Here is a 20,215-nt window from a genome sequence, read left to right as displayed (position 1 = left end):
CAACAGAACAGCATAATATTGTGAACTACAGTCGAATTATTTCTATAAATATTTGTCCCTTGTTTCGTAATTCCTGCAACTCGAATCCTTAGGTGTCAGGAACATAAAAATGTTTTTTCAGGCAATCGATAGAAAACATGTAATCTAGACGGAATCTCTAATATCAGAAAGCTAAAAGCGAGAATCTCTTAGACCTGGAATACTATAATGCGAAATAATTTGTTCTATTCAAATCAGAACAGCATGGTGCACACACACTTGCACTTCTGGTTAGCCTTTGAACCGGCTTTGCCTCGGGCTTTGCAAGGTCGAGGCAGTATTACCATTGTTCATACAACTTCAGTTATGTGGTGTATTATGGTTCATACAAGTTCAGTGATGTGGTGTAATATGGCTCATAAAAGTTTGATGATATGGTGTAATGTGGTTAGGCAAGCATCACAGTATCACTTGTTCTTCCTTGCACATTTGGATTCATCTAGAATTAATTTTTTTTAATATTCAAGCCAAAACGATTTCGCCATTTTGCTGACAACGCAGAAACTAGTTTTCTTAGCTAATAGAATGCTTCCCTGTACGGCAGTAAAGTTTTGCTAAATCCTTAAGAGTTACATTAATGACATGTGCGCCTTTTTTTATTTCTAATGCTGCATCTCATACTCTTTTCTAAAATTCAAATGAGGGGTATAACAATTTTTTACCACCGTTACTTTCACCAACCAAACACTCGTTTCATTATCCTTCAAATGTATATATGTGTGTGAAGTTAGTCTACGAATCTGGTGCACCAGATGCATAGCGTAATCGTTTTTGACCTAGATAAGTTGCCATTTACTTTTAACGTAATTCAGGTTTAGTAAAAATAATCTGTAACTACAACTTGAATGGCTCATAATCGTCATGTGCCATCTGCTCATCTGCTCTCTAGCTAAAGGGTAAGCCTCTGACCACATTATCCATTTTAGCGATACGAATCTCTTCATCGCCACTTCCTGCGTCCTTCCTTACTATGTATTTCATGTAGTCATGTGAAATCGCTTAATACATAAGTAATATGACAAGCCCAAGTAACGAAAGTATAGTGAAAGTACAACAAAGTTATTTTCGTTCCTAAAGTGTAGAAAAGACAACCAAATACAACAGTCCCATTTTCTTTTCCTACGCCTGCAAACGTCATTGATGCCATGCATAAAAATAAAGGAAAATTTTGAACAGTTTTCTACGTTAGTTTATGCTTTAACGAATGATTGTCGACCACCATACATTGATTGTCGACGGCCATTTTGAAGCATGAAATTAAAGAAATTGTGTCAAACAAAACGCACTGCTCACTTTTGTTTTGTTTACACACTTTCCTTTTTGAGCTTGCGGCACAATGAATTCAATATCGTCACTATGGATTGTCTAAACTCCATGGCTACAATAACAAAATTCGCCATTTTCTCTACCCACAAAATGGCCATCACACTGTTATTAACGCGCCTGACGAAGAGTCTTTTTTTACAAATGAAACAAAGATTCTTTGAGAGCTGAAAATCAACAAACATGCACGAAATCTTTGATTCGCCGCTAAGGGTAAATTTATAACAAAACTGCAATATGTTGCAGAACTGAAAATCGCAAATCCCGAAAACAGTTTAAGAAGCCCTTAACGTGCCTATGTCAGAAAAAGGACTTGATATCATTGGAATTGCTTAAAACGAAGATTGCGAAATCAATAACCAATTTTATATTGAACCTGTTTTCAGAGAGTAAAAAGGCAATGAAATTCAAAAATTTCAAATTTTAACGGTAAAAATTTTGAAGTCCGTGAAAGTGGGAACTGGTAACTAAGTAAAACGTCACAATAGGAACCGGTGCATTAAACTTCAGTATAAACACATAGTGAAACGACTACATTTACCAGGAAAAATTGTCTGAGGATGTTCTTAATTCTTCTCAAGTTCACAGACAGAAATCTTCTGTTAACAAAGAGACGAATTGCAGTCGAATTATATTACTGGGCCGTATGAAATAAGCTAAGAAAGTAAAATCATGGGGCGCATTCATCCCTATGTAGACGTCGCCACGAAGGTTTACATGTAAACAAACCAATTGCTGATAGCTAATAACTCGCAAATTATTGCACAAAAGATGTATTTTTTCCCAAAGTGATGAAATTGCTCAACCCAAGATTGTGCCAATGTTGTATGGAAATAAAGGAGTGCGTTATTTGTTCTGACAGTGAAATTATATTGACAGACATGCATGATAAACCTGCATGCGTAACTAAGCATCCTGCATTTTTGTTAGTGGCGGTGAATACAAGATCATTATCTCACAATGAGTGAACACTAAGTTATTGAGATAATTATACAGAGCATGACAAATCTTGAAGGCAGGTTAGGAACAGTGAACCAAAAAGATTCATCAAACTTCCAGGGAAAAGCTCTTTTGAAAAAACGTTTTCAATACCAACGGTTAAAATCTTAAAATTTTTCTTCAATATTTGTTAATCTTTTAGATCTATTATTGATCATGATCATAATACCTTGGGCTACAGACATGTTGTCTAGGGTATAAAGTTCACGACTAGATTTCACTTCTTGCAGCCAATATCACTACTTGGCGAATGTTCCTTAACATTGACCTACAAGGAAAAATTACGCTTTCAGAAAACAACATAAGCCATCTGCTAGACCCAATTTTGAAAATTCCTCACTTTTCTTATTATCTCCTTTCTTTGGCACTCAAGCTAATAAGACTGTTTTCTCACCTTCATTTGATCCGCATGAAGTAATCTCTGTAACTGGATATTTACATAAAATTGAAGATGATGATTCGTCATCGTCACTATAAATCTCCAATAGTGCATGATTATAAACGCTTAAAGGAAAATGAATGCAAGCGGCAGATCGTCAAAGTTTTTTGATGAAGGAATTAAACGTCTTAAACACAACCGATCTTAATACACGTCTACCGAAAGCAGACTCAAAGGATCACAGTTTAAGCCAAGGGAATCAGATGTATTCATTGTTACTTTTCCAAAATCTGGCTCAACCTGGATGCAGCAAATTGGACATCAGCTGAAAACAGGAGGAGATATGAGTTTCAATGAAATCAAAGATGTCGTGCCGTGGATTGAATTGGCTTATGATGTTCATCTTCAACTTGAACTTGATCGCGAACAAAAATACCCACGGTGAGTATAATGGCAATTACCTGTAAAGATCGAAACTACGGACCTCTTGTTTAATGTTAGAAGGAAAAATACAAATATTTAACATCTTCAACATTTAACGCCATACAAATTCGTGCAGTAATTTAGTTAATATATTCACATTGACTGTATTTTAATACCTCCATGAGTTAATTTGAACCTGGGTTGAACAAAGATTAGTTTATGCCTAGTGAATTAGGCTGTAGTTCACATCAGCATATAGTAATGTAAGCATTGCATTTTGTTTTTCCAGTTTGTGAAATAACACTAACTCACGTATTGCGCTGTGTTTAATAAATGCCCGGAAGCCGAGTAGGAATTTTAAAATACAAAATACCTGGCAGTGTAAAACTTTAACTGTTAAAGCCTCACCCGAAGCCTAACGTAACCATCATAGATTATTTTTATATTCATGGCCTAGACTCGAGCCAGCAAATATAATCCGTATAATTCACCACACATGCTCTCTTAAAGCCACTCATGCACCACTGCTACACCTTTTTTTCAATACCATAAAACCGCATTTCGTGCCCTCCTCTTATGTTTCTTGCCTTTAGTCCCTTGCATCTTGTATTCTGCACACAGAGAATATTAATCTGTCGTTCATCATATCTGCCAGCTCTTTTCCAGTCATAGTGCCTACATTAAAGCCCGTTTCAAACGGCGAACTTCTCATGCGCCGAACTTAATTGTTAAATAAGGTACGGCAGAAGTGCGTCGTATGAATCAGTTAAGTACGGCAGAATTAATTTTGAGCGACAGATGATTTAAGTACAGCAGAGCCGGTCGCATTATTCGACGTTAGTTCGACGTTGATTCATGCGATATGTGCCAAACCTAAGTACTCCTAAACTTTATTATTTTAATGTATGTTATGGGCATGCGCAAACAAAATATGACTGGTGAAAAAAGACTGTAGTATTTGCTTAAGAAAAACGAAATATTCTAACGCGCGCTCGACCCAATCTCTTCGTCGTTAATGATATTCTATTAGGTTAGCCCTTTGAATCACTATCGCTCTTGTGTCTCTCCTACGTCGCACCCATTATTACTAAGTTCGGCGCATGAGAAGTTCGCCGTTTAAAACGGGCCTAAGCCTTCCTACCCTAAGATTTGCTTTTCTTACTTTTCTCACCCGATTTACTCCTTCTTCCCTCTTTCTCTGCTGCTTTCCTCCCTGCCTTGTTCTCTCATTTTTCAAGTCTCATGTCCACCAGCACCACTTGAAGTCACCGGCAACGACCGTTATTAACCCGGGGCTCGACTGATCCGGCATTTTATTAGTTGACTCTATCTTTATGAAGTCAGAAAAATGAGGCTGCAAGCAGGCTACCCGTTTGCAACTTCGTATGCATTCAGTTTTTATTCTCGCTGCATGGTTCGCTATTGTTATGTCATCAAAGAGTTAAAGGATGTCGGAATTAGAGCAATGTATGCTGGCTGTTTTAATTTTATTTCCTAACATGGTCAATCGATCAAGGCAAACGTCGTGGGTTTTAAACTAGGCAACCTTTTCTGGCACTCGTTCATTTATATACCTAAAATACCGACTTTGAAAACTTAAATTCATTTTAGGCATGGTCTCAATGATGTGTGCAGGCGTAGGAAAAGAAACTGGGATGTATTTGGTGTTCTTTTCTCAACTTTAGGAACAAAAGCAACTTTGTTGTGCTTTACCTTATTTTCGTTACTTGTGCTTGTCATATTACTGATGTATCTAGCGATTTCACATAACTACATGAAATACACGGAAAGAACGAACGAAACAAGTAATGATTCTGAGGAACAGGTGAGTTAGTAAATCAAACAATATTATTTAATGCTGTCACAGACTTGCAATAAATGTGTGAATTTTTTTATATCGTATTTCAGGAAAATGCTGTCAACGGATAACTAATTAGCAGACAAAATATAACGACTATTTCAAAGTTAAAAAACAAAATGGCGGCGTACTCCAAAGTTTGTGCAGTAATGTAAAATTCGTGTACTAAGAAGTTAACAAATACAATCAATTTTTTGCTCGTGATAAAGATCAATACAGTTTTGAAGTTCAAGATCAGCTTTTTGATTTACCCCTCTTGTAATTTAAAACCATGGGCAGATTGCACAAAGCCTGGATAGCGTTATCCATTTAACGGTTTAAAAACTTCTTAAAAAGTAAAATATAAGATTTGAACTGAGCAAACACTGAAATAAAAGATTGCTTCTAAGAGTTGCAAAGTTTATTCGTAACGAAAATATTAACACCTTTTAAAAGTTTGAAAATTTTACGATCTAATGGATAACGCAATCCAAGCTTTGTGCAACCGTCTCTGTTAATTATCGACGAAACGATCGTTGATAAAAGTGATCATTCTACAGCAATACATATTACTCATTGCAGTCTTGTAGATCTCATGGTCAGTGTCGGATCCATTGTACTTCAAAATAAATTATAGCCTCATCAGTTTTAAATTGAAATTACATTCAGAAAAAGCTATTGGTTTTTAATTTCTAATGAATGTAATTTTGCCAATGAATTTGCCTCACTAGGCCGTGATGATTCATTTTATAAAATTAACCCACCTTATAAATTTAAAATTTATCAGGTGAAAGTACAATGTTATGTTTAGGAGCGGACCTCGCAGTTGTTCAATAGCTTCCTTAATAAGTACCTGGTTATCAGAACAAGAATAGGGAAGAAATTAGAGTTGGGGTTGTGTAAATTATAATACAGCCATACTTAGCGACAAATATATTTTTCCTGACAGCAGTAGCAATTAAATCAATGACCTCTTTTTTAATTTTTGGGTATGGGTCTGTTTGTTTTGTACGTGCTTTCCAGATGGGATGCCATAACTATATTGTAGTTTGCCAACACGCTTAGCTAAACTAAATAGTTATCACTGTTTGGAAATGTCTCTATAATAACTTTTTGAATCTCAAAACGCGTTTTTCAAAAACTTCTTTACCAATAAGGTAAAATGCACAAATGAAAAGATGCCACACGTCTCAGACCATGTCTGATTATCAAAATCAGATCTATAGCATAACGTCTATTCAGTATTTCTAATGTGCTAGCTACACATAGTGAAATATAATTTTCCGACAACAAACCATACATATCCCACAGAAACATATCCAAATGTCCTGTGGTATGGCGACTGCCCCCACTCACACACACCTGCAATAGTTGCGCCATTGTGTGGGCCTAACATAATCCAAACTGCGCTGTTAGATGTCTAATATAAATATTTCAAATTGGATATTGTTTTAGTTCGATGAGCGATTTAAGAATTAGAAAACTTAAGAAGGTTATATCCCTTTATGCCGTCAACTTTTCAAAAGATTGTGTCAAAGGTTTAAGCCTCCTGAAGTCAATCCTGAGATCGTTGTAGTTATCATAGCCTGAAATGTTTCCAACAGTCTCTTTCCATTTTTTGCAAATATCATCTTGCAGTTGACTCGGAAGGATTCGTAGAGCCTTCGTAGTTGAACCGGTTACGACCTTATCCGATGTTTTCAAACCGTCGAGAAATGTGCATGCAGACAGGTTGCGATGATAGCGTGCAATGTTTTCATTGAACTTTGTGGAATTTTCCTTCATAAACTCAAATGTGCTCAATTTAACTGCTGTTTTGATCTTCTTTTCGTCATTCGTCCCCATGAACTTAGCCACTGCACGAACTGTTTTCTCCAAATTCTCCTTCATTTCTTCATAAAACAGAAACAGGACGTTTTCATCATTTCGATGCATCCACCAAGTCATGAAATGCTCGAAGTAATTATGAACTATATTAGGCTGGAAAGCATAATCGTATACAAATTCCTCAATGGTGATCTCATCAGGAGTTTTAATCAGCCATCCTTGAAAGTAGCTGTACAAGCTGTACAAAGCACAACGCGGCTCTCGGTAAATCACGATGTACTTGGACCCTTTAGAACAGTCACTGTATTGCAAATGGGTCTTATAGCATCTAAAATAAGGATTAAATAACATGGAAATCGCTAGTTGTCAGATGTACTCAACGAACTAATAGTGTGATTCCTTAATGAATAACGGTTATTCGGCATTTTAGGCGCTCTTAGGAGTCTTTATTGATTACAATACGCTGAATTTAAATCCATAATTTCCCGTGATTTAAATATGCAGTTTTCATATAGTTGCGGCGCATGGGCAATGCCATACACTGAGCTTTGTTTGGCTTCTTGTCAGGTTGACGGAAGTGCAATAACAAATTTAATTTATAAAACTTACTTCGCCGCAGCTACTGCTTGCTTTACTTTATGGGGCTATTAAGAATTATCTGTGTACAAATTGATAGTAATCGTAGTCGACGTGCTTGTATTATTCTCAAAACTAAGACACTAAATCAAGTAGTTAATGGTTAAGAAGAGCTCTCCAAACATACAGTGATCCAATGAGTGTTTATCGTAACTAATATTAACGCAGTGTTTAATAAAGTTGTAAGAATGGCTAAGTTAGGCTAATCGTAGAAGAGCTGCTTTGCCGCTCATGCAACGCGTCGGGGTTTTTCACCTACCGGGGAAATTTCTGTTCACGATCAAGGTCACATTGTACATCATAAGCCAATTCAATCCACGGCACAACATCCGTAATTTCATCGAAACTCATATCTCCTCCTGTTTTCAGCTGATGCACGATTTGTTGCATCCACGTTGTGCCACATTTAGGAAAAGTGACAATGAATATGTCTGATTCCCTTGGCTTAAACTGTGATCCTTTGAGTTTACTTTCGGCGGAAATGTACAAAGATCGGTTGTGTTTAAAACGTCCAATCCGTTCAGCGGTTGGTGATCTTTCTGTTGTATTCATTTTTCTTTTAATGGTTTAGCATTACACTAGTATGCAGTGACTAATTTATCTTTTATTATTTTATTCCATTTACGTAAATATCATCAGTGTTACTGCTTACAGATTTGCTCATGCGGAACTGATTCTTGTATCGAGGGTAAGAGAAAACGTGGAAACGAAATGGGGGAAGCCGAAAAACGAAATGAAAGGGGTATAACGCGGAATATAATGAGTTGGTAAAACGCAGAAAGAAAGATTAAACGCAGAAATGAGGGTAAAACACGGAGTACAGGCAAAACACAGGGAAAAATAAGATAGTTATGTACGTGTACTAAATCAAACAGAATCAGTGGCGTATTACTCATTAGGCGAAGGGGCTGTTTAAATGGAGCCGGGTTTGCCCGCTTAGCGGAAATGGTAAGCGAGATGTTCATCTATGATGACGTTCATCTCGCTTACCGAGACGTTTTTATGGCGCGCCGATACAGACAAAAATACTTTTTCTAAAGATGAAACTTCTATTTCAAATTTATTACTGTGTTTAATATAAAATTATAGCACTTTCTGAAAAGTTTAATACTATATTGCTGCCTGCAGTACGCCACATGTAATTTCCAGTAAAACTTCATGTTGTCGAATTTCGATGTAAGTTGTAAGATGGCGGACAAAATGATAGACAAACTAATGAAGGCGGTTAAAGCTATAAAAGAAACCCCTTCTGTTGAACAAAATATGAAGAAAGAAGATTCAAAAATATCAACAGAGGAAGCTCTTGGTAATTTATTTCCAAGCATAAGTGCTGCTTCATCTAGTCGTCGAAATGAATTAACTTATGGATATAATCCAAAAGCTAACTACGTGTACCAAAGAAAGACTTTAAACGATATGGCTTTTCTTCATCTTCATCATGTAGTCATACAAAAAGAAAACCAACTGAAGTAAAAAGTTGAAGTACCTGCTCAAGGACTTTATTTTACTACCAGGTCCCAAGGTGGAGACTGTGCCCCGAGGTCGTTTTTAAAGAGTACCTTTATGCAAATGGTTTTGCTGAGTCAGCCGTAGCAGTCGGTGATGAAATGTCTGAGGATGACGTCAAGAGCAAAATATTGTGCATTTTTATAGAGAAACTTGCTAGGTTAACTACTCATGAAAATAATTTTGAGTTTGTTCAAGCTTTTGGCAATCAAATAGTTAAAGTAAATAATGGGAAAACTTTTGAAGCATATTTCCAAACAGGGACCAGTTTATGTTAGAACACTGGTGGCAGTACCAGGTGCTGGCTTAAAAGGATGGATAGCTGACAAAAGTGAAGACTCAAGTGATGATGATTTCTTAATGTCACCAACATTTGAAATGAAAAATGAGATAAAGTCAGATGTGAAGCAATCTATGCCTCTGCCTATTGAAGTCATAGACTGTGACAAAGAAGATAATGATGGGGAACAAGAGCAAATTTATTCAAAATGCTCAACTTCACCAACATATTTGGCTTAATCACATTTCATAGCATCTGGGTAATTTATTATAGCAGTTTCTATAATTTTGTTTTCGAGTAGTTGCTATTGAGTCGAAGTCATGTTTTTAGTGAGAGAAGTCATAGTGTGATGTAATGATGCTTTTGCTATGTTTTCATCTAAATTATAGTAAAATTTTAGGGGTAATTTTCAGCGTTATTTTTGCAGGAGTAGACCGTATGGCAAATGTGTGCAAATAGTGAATGACAAAGAAGAGGAAGACATGCAATATGCGCTTCATGTTTCTTTGGAGGCAAGTCAAAACATGTAAGTTGATTGTAAGTTGATCAATTATTTAGGATGCAAGGTGGCCCCGGCTTTGGATGTCTTAATTCTAATGTGTGAAGCACCATGTGATGTAAATGACTTTGATGTTTACTCATAGCAGATTATGAAAAAGCAACTATGTTCTCAAAGGTTAAGTTGTCTTATATTGTCTCTTAAAATTCCTGCATTTCAAGTAGCAATGCACTTTAGTACTTCTAGAACTGATAATCATTAAAACATTCTTAAGCTGAAGTAATTGGAAACACAAGAAGAGTTCATTTCATTTTTCAAAGAAAATGCTGACAGTATAGCCAGCCAAGGATATCCTTCAACATACTTGGCTAGTTTTGAGCAAAGGGATATCATTATGAAGTCACTTGTTAAGCAGCATATATTTTACAGGTTATAGGTATTAAATGTCAAAAATGCATGTTTTATTATTTACTTTTATCTTTTATGTTATATTATGTAGAGCGTTTTATGAAATTGAGCAATTTAAAATGGGAATAAATGATGTCGGAGGTCTTTTGGACACAATCAAGACACATTCTCATGAATTCAAACCTTTGTTCACTGAGCTTCCAAAGAAATTTTCTAGAGAATCATTCAAAGCCATATACGAAATTGAGTGGAGTCTAAAAGGTAGTAATAACAGAATAAAAGAAGATGAAGCAATATATTGCTGGGAAATCTTTTTGAACAAAATTGAAGGTGTGCATTTTATTTATGTCAATTGTTTTTAAATCGTCATTAAATTATCATCAGTTGTCCAGTTGCAGCGATCGTTATTTCTGTACCTTCTGATGAAGAAATTTTGCACCAAAATTTGTGTTATTTTTTAGACAATGAGATGTTCTACCAGACTGAAGTAAAATCAATAATTGTTCATTTTGAGCATTTGTTACAGTTTACGACTGGTTCAGAGTCCACCCCACCAACTGGATTTGAAAATTCCTTAACAATAACATTTTACGATCAAGAAGATGGGCAAACTCGGTATCCATATACTTCCACTTGTGCCATGTCACTTGCACTGCCAAGAGGACATGAAGACCCAACTATGTTTGAGGAACTTTTTCTAAGATCATTATTTGACTCAGCGCGTTAATATTTTTCTAGTCAATAATTAACAAACACACGTTATATTGTTGAGTAGTTAATTTTTTATCAATTTTTAATGGAGTGTCTTGACAAGGTATTGACACTTGTTCTGCCATCATTATTTCTAATATTAGCATAATGTTATCGTTAATTAATGCTTTTAAATGCATAAATAACTAAAGTCATGACAAATTAACAAATAGCGTGTTATACATCTGTCTCGTGAATCACTTTGAACTATAAAACATTTTCATCATTTCTTTTCTCTTCTTGTTTCAAGTTGTAGGTCTTCTGTGACTCCGTCTGCATCAAAATGGAAAAATTCAATGTCGGTAAAAAAAGTTTAATGTCTTATAAATTATTATATAATAATTTTTTGGTTGACTTGGAAACGCCAGGTGGCAAAACATTTATTTTCATGCCTCAATTTAAAAGAGGCAGATGTATATTCAATGATAACTAAGCGCAAAAGCTTATAAACTGTTTGTGCTGTATGTTTTTACTTAAAAGATTATTGCATGTAGCGTCTATCACCATGTTTCTGAAATTACAAACTGTAGTTTTTCATGTTTTAATGGTTATTTATCATTCGACGTTGGTGCAAACATCTTCTCGGCAAGGTTTTTTGTCTGGAGGTCTGTCTAAATGTTCAACGTCTTGTGTCCACCCAACTTATTTAAACGTAATGTGGACAGAGTTTGAACCGTACGTCTATCGCAAATCAAATAATAAAATTGGTGGAATTATTCCAGGTATTTCAGTTAAACTCATTTAAAAAAATTTATAACGTCACCCAAATAGTAAGTATTATTTTATTTATAAAATGTAAGGCATATTTTCGCACGTAATAATTCACAGAGAAGTGCTAGATTTTTGAACAAAATATAGAGCATTAAGGTAGCAAAAAAATTTTTGCCGCTTTGAAAAACTCTATCAGCTCACTGTAAAAGTTACTTATTCAGCAAATTTCAATAGATCCTTTAATGTCCAGCTATTTGCTTGTAGTGCTTTATAAAATGAAAATGATAAAACGTGTGCGTTGATTGGTCAATAGATGTGTTTGCATTGGCCTGTGCAAAATGGATCTGACCTAAACCAATCAAATCGATCAATTATTATTTTATAAAAGAAAGAAAAGATGTTTTTCGTGTTTGTACTTGCTTATGCAAACCTCGGAGACGTTCGTGAGAGACTTCGTGTTCATATTGGTGAAGAAATGGAATTGACTGGTAGTTACCAAACTAGAGGCTGCTCACGTGAGCCCGGTAACCGGGATTCAGCGAGGCGTGAAATGAAACGAGTCATTGAACGGAGTAAAGACTGTTAGCTCAAAACTTGCAACATTTTCTTAAGCGTCATAAGTCATTTTAGTGGTAATTTTCAAATCAGGGTAAATCATTTGTTTTCATTTTAAAGGTTTTGTGTTTGTAAAGTCAGAGCATAGAGAATGTAAGCTCTTTCTTTTCAATTGTAAGCTCTCGACTGCAACAGTTTCACACTGCTGCATACAATTCAAAAGAAAATGATCGTAAAAAGTCGATCGCGCGACAATTTGCACTGAATGAAAATGGCCTGATTCTATGGAGGCGAGCTAGCCCGATGATTTCAAGGGATTGAAAAGAGCCAAAACTTCAAGGTTAAAAATTACAACTATTTGCGAAGCACGACACCTCACTCCGATTGTAATTCTCAAATTACGTCAAGTTGATTGTTGCAAAATAAATGTTTTGAGAAGTTATTAAATAAGAATATTATGAAAAGGCTTGAGAAGATTTATCTAATGATAAGTATCGAATCGTTTCCATTGCCAAAATCATTTAATGGTTGGCTGAATCCCGGCTACTGGGCTCATGTAATCAGCCCTTACATGTATTAAACATATGCCACAGTCAAAAGAGTGGCCCTGCTGTCTGTTCATTATTCTTTAAATCTGTAATCACAGATTTGTAGCTATACTGCTCCAATCATATAGTATACAGAGTGAAATCATCTGAAGGCTGCATGATTCAGCAATAGTTAATCCCCAAAAAGACGTGAACGCAATTGAAATGATTTTATTCATGCTTTAAATTTGTAATGAACATCAGCTTCAATTTTTGGTGTGCAACCATTCCACTGGGAGTGATAGAACAAGGGAGTGTTTGCTATAATGAATGACATTTACATTTTAAATCAGGAAAATCCTTTGTTAAAATCATCCAACATGGCGGCTATGACGTGCTTGCATACCAAGAATTCATATGTGTTGATGTTTTCAATTGCGTTTACAGATCTTTGGGGATCAATTATACAGCTGAATCGCGCAAATCTTAAACGTTGCGGTTGATTAGAAGATGTGCATTTTTGAGACAACATGTGTTAAAAACTTTATATCTTTTGCTATGTAGAAATCCTATCACGAATTCTTAAAGAATGTTGTAGCCAATGTTGGAAGTTTAATTTCACGCAAAATGTATCTCGCGTCGATATTAGCACGAGCAATATTTCGTATGATGTTGATCTTGTGCTGCCGTACAATGCAGACATTGACGATACTCAACACGAGACAACAAACTTACACTTCGTGAGTCTTCTAAAAAAGCCGTCTGTTGTTTACGTTACGAAGAGAGAGAGTAATCGACCTATACCAAGAAAGATGATTGGTGCTGTTTGGAACGCTTGGCCTGTTTTAATCTTTGCTTTGCTTTTGTCGATAATTTCTGGTGTCATCATTTGGATTTTGGTGAGTTTAAATACTTATATATTTTGTGTCAGCGTATGTAGTCATGAGTGACAAACAGAGAACAAGAACAATCTTTTCACTAAATAAAATATATAAGAAATAAGATAACGTGTGTCAGTGTAGGTAGTGATGAATGAACAACAGAGAACGAGAAAAATCTTTTCACTAAATAAAATATATAAGAAATAAGATAACGTGTGTCAGTGTAGGTAGTGATGAATGAACAACAGAGAACGAGAACAATCTTTTCACTAAATAAAATATATACGAAATAAGATAACGTGTGTCAGTGTAGGTAGTCATGAATGAAAAACAGAGAACAAGAACAGTGTTTACACTAACTAAAATATATAAGAAATAAGATAACATGTGTCAGTGTAGGTAGTGATGAATAAAAAACACTGAATGATCTCTGTTACTTTGTGCATTTTCTAAAGGAATTATGGGTCAACCCAGACGAATTTCCACGTTCGTTCGTTCAAGGATCCTGGGAAGGATTTTGGTGGGCTTTTGTTTCTATGACGACCGTAGGGTGAGTGTCAACTGTTATGGCAGTTTAAGCTTTCATGTCTATTATAACATTCTTTTTCTTTGAAAAAATTTCACTTTTCGTACATGATTTTTGTTCCTTAAAAATTGTTACTAATGATGTCAGCTATGGTGATCGTGCTCCAAGAACGCTGTTAGGAAGAGGATTTGCTGTGTTCTGGATCATGCTTGGTATTTGCATATGTTCTATATTTACTGCTACCTTGACGACATCATTAACGGCTATCTCATTGGAGGAGAAAAAGACGCTTTCACGAGCAAAGGTGACACTCAAAATTTTTTTGCTGTTTACAAATGTTCAACACTATTCAAATGAGCGAGAAATTAGAGTTACACATGTTACAGTTGAATGAAATAAATTGCCATAAACTTTACCATCTAATACAGGGGAGTTGATTTTAGTTTGTGCTAGCGACGAGTTTGAGTTGAACAACATCGAGTAATGTGGACTAGATTCTACTGTATGTAAATTTGTAACATTAGCATTTGCATTGGAAAAAGCCTGCATTCATGTTGTCAATTTCATAAATTTGGATAAGTTTTGCGTTGTGGCTAAAGAAACCATAATTTTCACGTTTCGGCATCTTTTTATAATTTTTATCTTTTTAACAATACAGTTTGCAATATACCTAGGTCGGTGCTTTGCGAAACTCGTACGAAGCTCATACAGGAGTCAAAAAACAAGCAAAAGTTATAAGTAATTATCATTTTCACTTTTTTATTACATAAATTGTGAAACTTCTGCTTTATATAAGCTATCCATTTTTTGAGCTTTTTATTTGCATTCTATTTTGCAGGTTACAACTCGACCGATGAACTAATTGTTTCCTTAAGGAACGATGTTGTTGAAGGTACTTTTTGTGGATAAACGATGAGTATTTTTGCTTTTTTTGCTTTTTTTTTATCATTTCCTAGCTGTTGTAAAGACTGTTTTCGTTTTCTAGTGTTCATTCATCACTACCAATACTGACACACGTTATCTTATTTCTTATATATTTCAGTTAGTGTAAAGACTGTTCTCGTTCTCTGTTGTTCATTTATCACTACCTACACTGACACACGTTATCTTATTTCTTATATATTTCAGTTAGTGTAAAGACTGTTCTCGTTCTCTGTTGTTCATTCATCAGTACCTACACTAACACACTTTATCTTATTTCTTATATATTTTAGTTAGTGTAAAGACTGTTCTCGTTCTCTGTTGTTCATTCATCACTACCAACACTGACACAGGTTATCTTATTTCTTATATATTTCAGTTAGTGTAAAGACTGTTCTCGTTCTCTGTTGTTCATTTATCACTACCTACACTGACACACGTTATCTTATTTCTTATATATTTCAGTTAGTGTAAAGACTGTTCTCGTTCTCTGTTGTTCATTCATCACTACCTACACTGACACACGTTATCTTATTTCTTATATATTTTAGTTAGTGTAAAGACTGTTCTCGTTCTCTGTTGTTCATTCATCACTACCTACACTGACACACGTTATCTTATTTCTTATATATTTCAGTTAGTGTAAAGACTGTTCTCGTTCTCTGTTGTTCATTCATCAGTACCTACACTAACACACTTTATCTTATTTCTTATATATTTTAGTTAGTGTAAAGACTGTTCTCGTTCTCTGTTGTTCATTCATCACTACCAACACACACACATTTCTTATTTCTCGTTCTCTGTTGTTCATCACTTAGTTAATTTCTTATATATTTCTTAGTTAAAGACTGTTCTCGTTCTCTCATTCATCACTACCTACACTATCTTATTTCTTATATATTTTAGTTAGTGTAAAGACTGTTCTCGTTCTCTGTTGTTCATTCATCACTACCTACACTGACACACGTTATCTTATTTCTTATATATTTCAGTTAGTGTAAAGACTGTTCTCGTTCTCTGTTGTTCATTTATCACTACCTACACTGACACACGTTATCTTATTTCTTATATATTTCAGTTAGTGTAAAGACTGTTCTCGTTCTCTGTTGTTCATTTATCACTACCTACACTGACACACGTTATCTTATTTCTTATATATTTCAGTTAGTGTAAAGACTGTTCTCGTTCTCTGTTGTTCATTTATCACTACCTACACTGACACACGTTATCTTATTTCTTATATATTTCAGTTAGTGTAAAGACTGTTCTCGTTCTCTGTTGTTCATTCATCACTACCTACACTAACACACTTTATCTTATTTCTTATATATTTTAGTTAGTGTAAAGACTGTTCTCGTTCTCTGTTGTTCATTCATCACTACCAACACTGACACACGTTATCTTATTTCTTATATATTTCAGTTAGTGTAAAGATTTTCGTTGTCGTTGTCTGTTGTTCTTTCATCACTAACTACACTGACATGATTTATTTCATATTTTATTTATTTTATTGTTATTCATCACTGCTTCTAAAATTTCATGTTACCTTTTAGGCATTCTGTTTGACTCGTATTTCTCAGCAACCGACGCAGTTACTGATATTATGAAAATGGACAAGTTCAAAATATCAGAAACGGTAGTTGTGGATGACAGAGCGTGGGGTATTTTGGTGAAAAATGATAACCTTAGTTTTTGTCTAAGGAAAAACATTCTTGTGTGGGCGAGTTCTGAGTTTGTTACGGACATAATTGCAGATGAAGTGAAAGTTAAGGTAACGAAGTGTAAGATTTTATGTTGTGATATTGAGTTAATCGATGGTGCCGACCCTGGGGCGGGGCTTCTATTAAGAAACGATCACGTCCTACAGAGTTTATTGAAAATCTACTTTTTTGAAGTATAATTATGATTATGAAATATAGGTATACATATTTCAACTTTCTTTGTTTTTATCTGTTGAGAATTTCAAAGAAATCCATGGTAAATAAAGATACATTTTGTTTTTTTTTCCAGTATACAAAATAAGGGTTAAAAATTAACAAAGCTGTTCATGATTGGTAAACTTAAGGGTTTGTTAACTTTGTGTAAAAATGGGGAAAACCAATTTAGACGTTGTTTTCACCTCAATTTTGTTCTAGTCTGATAAACAAGACGCGACTGATCGCTCGGATAGCGTTTTTGACCCTACTGGTGATATATTTTGGCCATCTCTGTACGTATGCATTGGTTTTCTAGTGGTGATTCTCTTTGGCGGCGTTGTATGGGAATTTTTTATAAAGAAAAGAATTTTCGAAAGCAACAAAACAAGTATACATTTTTTTGATGTTGAATTCATTTTATTTTTGTATAATAAGTGCTTTGAGCATTGTTTTATTCCATTGAAATTTCAAATCAAATGGTGATTGACTTGAGAAAAAGACTTAAAGAAATTGAAAATTATTATATCCAATTGATACCTTTGTCACATGCATGCTTCGTGAAATTATTCTTTTTCGTTTGATTCAATTTGTTTCGGCTCCTTCTTTTTTTTAATGGCACAAAATTGGAAGCGCTTATAACTAAGTTTTTATGTTAATACAGAATGAGAAATTCTTGACTTTGTTGTACTAATTTGTTTTTACATATTTTAATTTCTTAATGCATGCGAAGTGAAGTTTTTGTGAGTCAGTCAGGCCTCCTGTCTTGTGCTGTGTATATAAACTCGCGTGAAAGTTTGAGAGAAACGAAAAATTGAATGGCAAGCACAAGCACGAAGTGAGAGTGTTTTCAAGCAATTTTGAGTTTCTCCCGAAGTTTTTCAAGTGTTTATTAAACTCAATAGAAACAAGGAAATTTGTTTTCTATTTCGTTTATATAATAGATTTTTAAACACGTTATTTAAAAGATAAATTTGTTGATTTTAATGGTATGTTTCTTGTATTTTCGCCATTGAAATCTCTCGCATAAATCACGCAACCTGAGAAATTCTTTTTAGCATTCGATAAATCAGCGCCTGTGTTTTTAAAAGGTTATTTTATATTGATTTATATCACAGCTATCCATGCAGGAAATCTGGTCATGAAAGACTATATGTCTGGGGCCGGTTGCACGAAGCCTGGATAGCGTTATCCATTGGATAGCAAGTTTTTTAAACTTTTATAAAACCTTTTAAAAAGCATAAAGTATAAGATTCGAACTGAACTATCACTAAAATAAAATATTGTTTCGAAGATTACAAAATTTCCTCGTCGTGAGAAAAATATAAACACCTTTTTTACAAGTTTGAAAATTTTTGCTATCCAATGAATACTGTTATCCATGCTTAGTGCAACCGGCCCTTACCTTTTGAGTGCTCATTTTTGTGATCTAATTACATACAGTGGTAGACTTGTAGGCTTTTGCAAAGTAGCCAACACTAAGTATTTATTATTATTCCTTTCTAATCACCATAGCCTCACATTCACAATTTCATTAGTTGAGCACGGTCAGGGACTAGTGACTAAGCACTGATAGATCATGCATTTTTTCTCTATCACCATCACTCAGCAAGCAGAGGAACAGTCCAGTAGCCAAGTTTGGATGATGTGATCTATGTTAGCCTTAGTCTTAGATAAGGCGAATTTCTTGCAGATCTTGGAATCATTTAATCATTTAAGGCAAAGAAAATCTGGACAGTCACTCGGGAGACTCCCCTGTCACCAATATTATTATTATTACTCTTTGTTATTTAAGAAATATATAATGATTACTGTGTTTGCACAGGTTTATTCAAACCGAGGAGACCTTTGGGAGAACTCAAGAGCAGATCAGTGCAAGCCCTAGACCAAAGGTCGAAGGTTGCACATGCTCGAGAGTTCTCCCAGGTTTGTATAAGCAAGTGCAAACACGAAAAATGTCTTTTATTTCTTTTATAGAATAACAATAATGCGAAAAAGACAAACATGTTAATTTTTCTTCTAAAATGTATTCATGATTGAGTTCCCAATTCTCTCTGAATGATTGATTGTTTTCGTTGATTTGACTGGTTGAGCTCAGATGTGTTTTGCCCAGGCATGTGCAAACGCGGCTCTAGACTAATCACTGCCACGTTTTATTGTTTTTATTTTATAATATAAAATAATTAATACTTATGACGTTTTGAATAAGCTGATTTAACGAGAGAAGCTGATTTTTCGAGAGATCATTTTGAGTTTAGTACGTAATTTATAAAGGAAACGCTTTTTACCTTTTCAGGTGCTTTCGTAGACTCAAGCCTTGATGCAAGCAATTTGGATAACATGGAACAAGAAATAATGAAGAAAATTCAGTCTTTGTTTTCCGAGTGGCGAGCACAGAGACAGCTCGAAATTGGAACTGCAAGTCCAATGGACAATGAAGATGTACAATTGAGTGTTATGCCGTCAGGAAAGAAACAGTAAATATTTCAATTTCACATATGTCTATCTAAGTCATAAAAAAACAAAAAAGTTTATGACATGAAACTTTAAATTGACAGTTGACTTTCTTAAATAATAGATATATCGTACCAGTGACGTCACTTAGAGTTATGACAACTTTAATTATAAGGTTTGTTCCCTGATATGTTCTCTGATAAGCTCTCGTTGAGTTCTTTTGAATGAGCTAAATATCTTTGCCGTAGCTTAAATACTTTGGGGGACTCGATCTGCACGTGCGCAGTATGATTTGCGCATGCGCAGATCCTATCTCCCAAAGTATTGCACCTAAAGCGATGATCTTTAGCTCATTCGAAAGAGCTTGATAAAAAATTTAAGATGAGCTAAAGGTCATTTCCATAGCTCAATACCTGAGAGATATGATCTGCGTATGCGCACTACGATTTCCGCGAAAGTTCATAACACTTTTACAAAAATTATTTTATAGCTACATCTGTTTAAAATATAAATTATTCCATTTCTTTTCTCATCTTCTGTCGAGATGACGATGCCGTTAAAAATTTATACGTGACCTTTAATTACTATATTGACTTTATTATATGGCTAACGTCACTTCCGTTGAAATACCGCTCTTTGATTTGCTTAGAAACATGTTTAGGGTGGTTCATTACAAAATTAAAGCAAACAAATTTCCTAAAGCAAACGGAAAGATTAAAACTAAACATCTCGTGCCATATTATAAAATATTTATTACATATTGGTTAATGAGAGATTGAAATTCACTGTGTTGCATTCTTTTGCCGAATAGCCTTTTCGAA

General features: G+C 34.9%; 3 protein-coding genes across 4 annotated transcripts; 2 read left to right on the top strand and 1 right to left on the bottom strand.

The window, feature by feature from the left end:
- Positions 1–6,190: 6,190 nt before the first annotated feature.
- Positions 6,191–8,122, bottom strand: LOC124448421 (amine sulfotransferase-like). Its single transcript, XM_046999440.1, has 2 exons — positions 7,723–8,122; positions 6,191–7,155 (listed from the first exon to the last, which is right to left on the bottom strand). Exons 1-2 carry the CDS (start codon positions 8,013–8,015, stop codon positions 6,504–6,506), a joined length of 945 nt encoding a protein of 314 aa, XP_046855396.1. The 5' UTR covers positions 8,016–8,122; the 3' UTR covers positions 6,191–6,503.
- Positions 8,123–8,164: 42 nt separating this feature from the next.
- LOC124449400 lies at positions 8,165–11,088 on the top strand. 2 transcript variants are annotated; one of them, XM_047000317.1, is made up of 4 exons: positions 8,165–9,508; positions 9,677–9,775; positions 10,248–10,486; positions 10,618–11,088. In XM_047000317.1, exons 2-4 carry the CDS (start codon positions 9,732–9,734, stop codon positions 10,881–10,883), a joined length of 549 nt encoding a protein of 182 aa, XP_046856273.1. In that variant the 5' UTR covers positions 8,165–9,508; positions 9,677–9,731; the 3' UTR covers positions 10,884–11,088. The 2 variants fall into 2 exon arrangements, with proteins under 2 accessions (XP_046856273.1, XP_046856272.1); XM_047000316.1 differs by lacking the exons at positions 8,165–9,508; positions 9,677–9,775 and having other exon boundaries at positions 10,122–10,486.
- Positions 11,089–11,561: 473 nt separating this feature from the next.
- Positions 11,562–19,582, top strand: LOC124449029. Its single transcript, XM_046999972.1, has 10 exons — positions 11,562–11,628; positions 13,147–13,197; positions 13,264–13,598; positions 14,036–14,130; positions 14,254–14,410; positions 14,781–14,844; positions 14,945–14,998; positions 16,581–16,798; positions 17,163–17,331; positions 19,237–19,582. The coding sequence occupies exons 1-10, from the start codon at positions 11,562–11,564 to the stop codon at positions 19,419–19,421; spliced, it is 1,395 nt and encodes a 464-aa protein (XP_046855928.1). The 3' UTR covers positions 19,422–19,582.
- Positions 19,583–20,215: the final 633 nt, after the last annotated feature.

This window comes from Xenia sp. Carnegie-2017, unplaced genomic scaffold (assembly GCF_021976095.1).
Source record: "Xenia sp. Carnegie-2017 unplaced genomic scaffold, XeniaSp_v1 HiC_scaffold_23, whole genome shotgun sequence".
Lineage (NCBI taxonomy): Eukaryota > Metazoa > Cnidaria > Anthozoa > Malacalcyonacea > Xeniidae > Xenia > Xenia sp. Carnegie-2017.
Note: the sequence above shows the minus strand (reverse complement) of the source record. Positions and strands in the feature narration are given on the sequence as shown.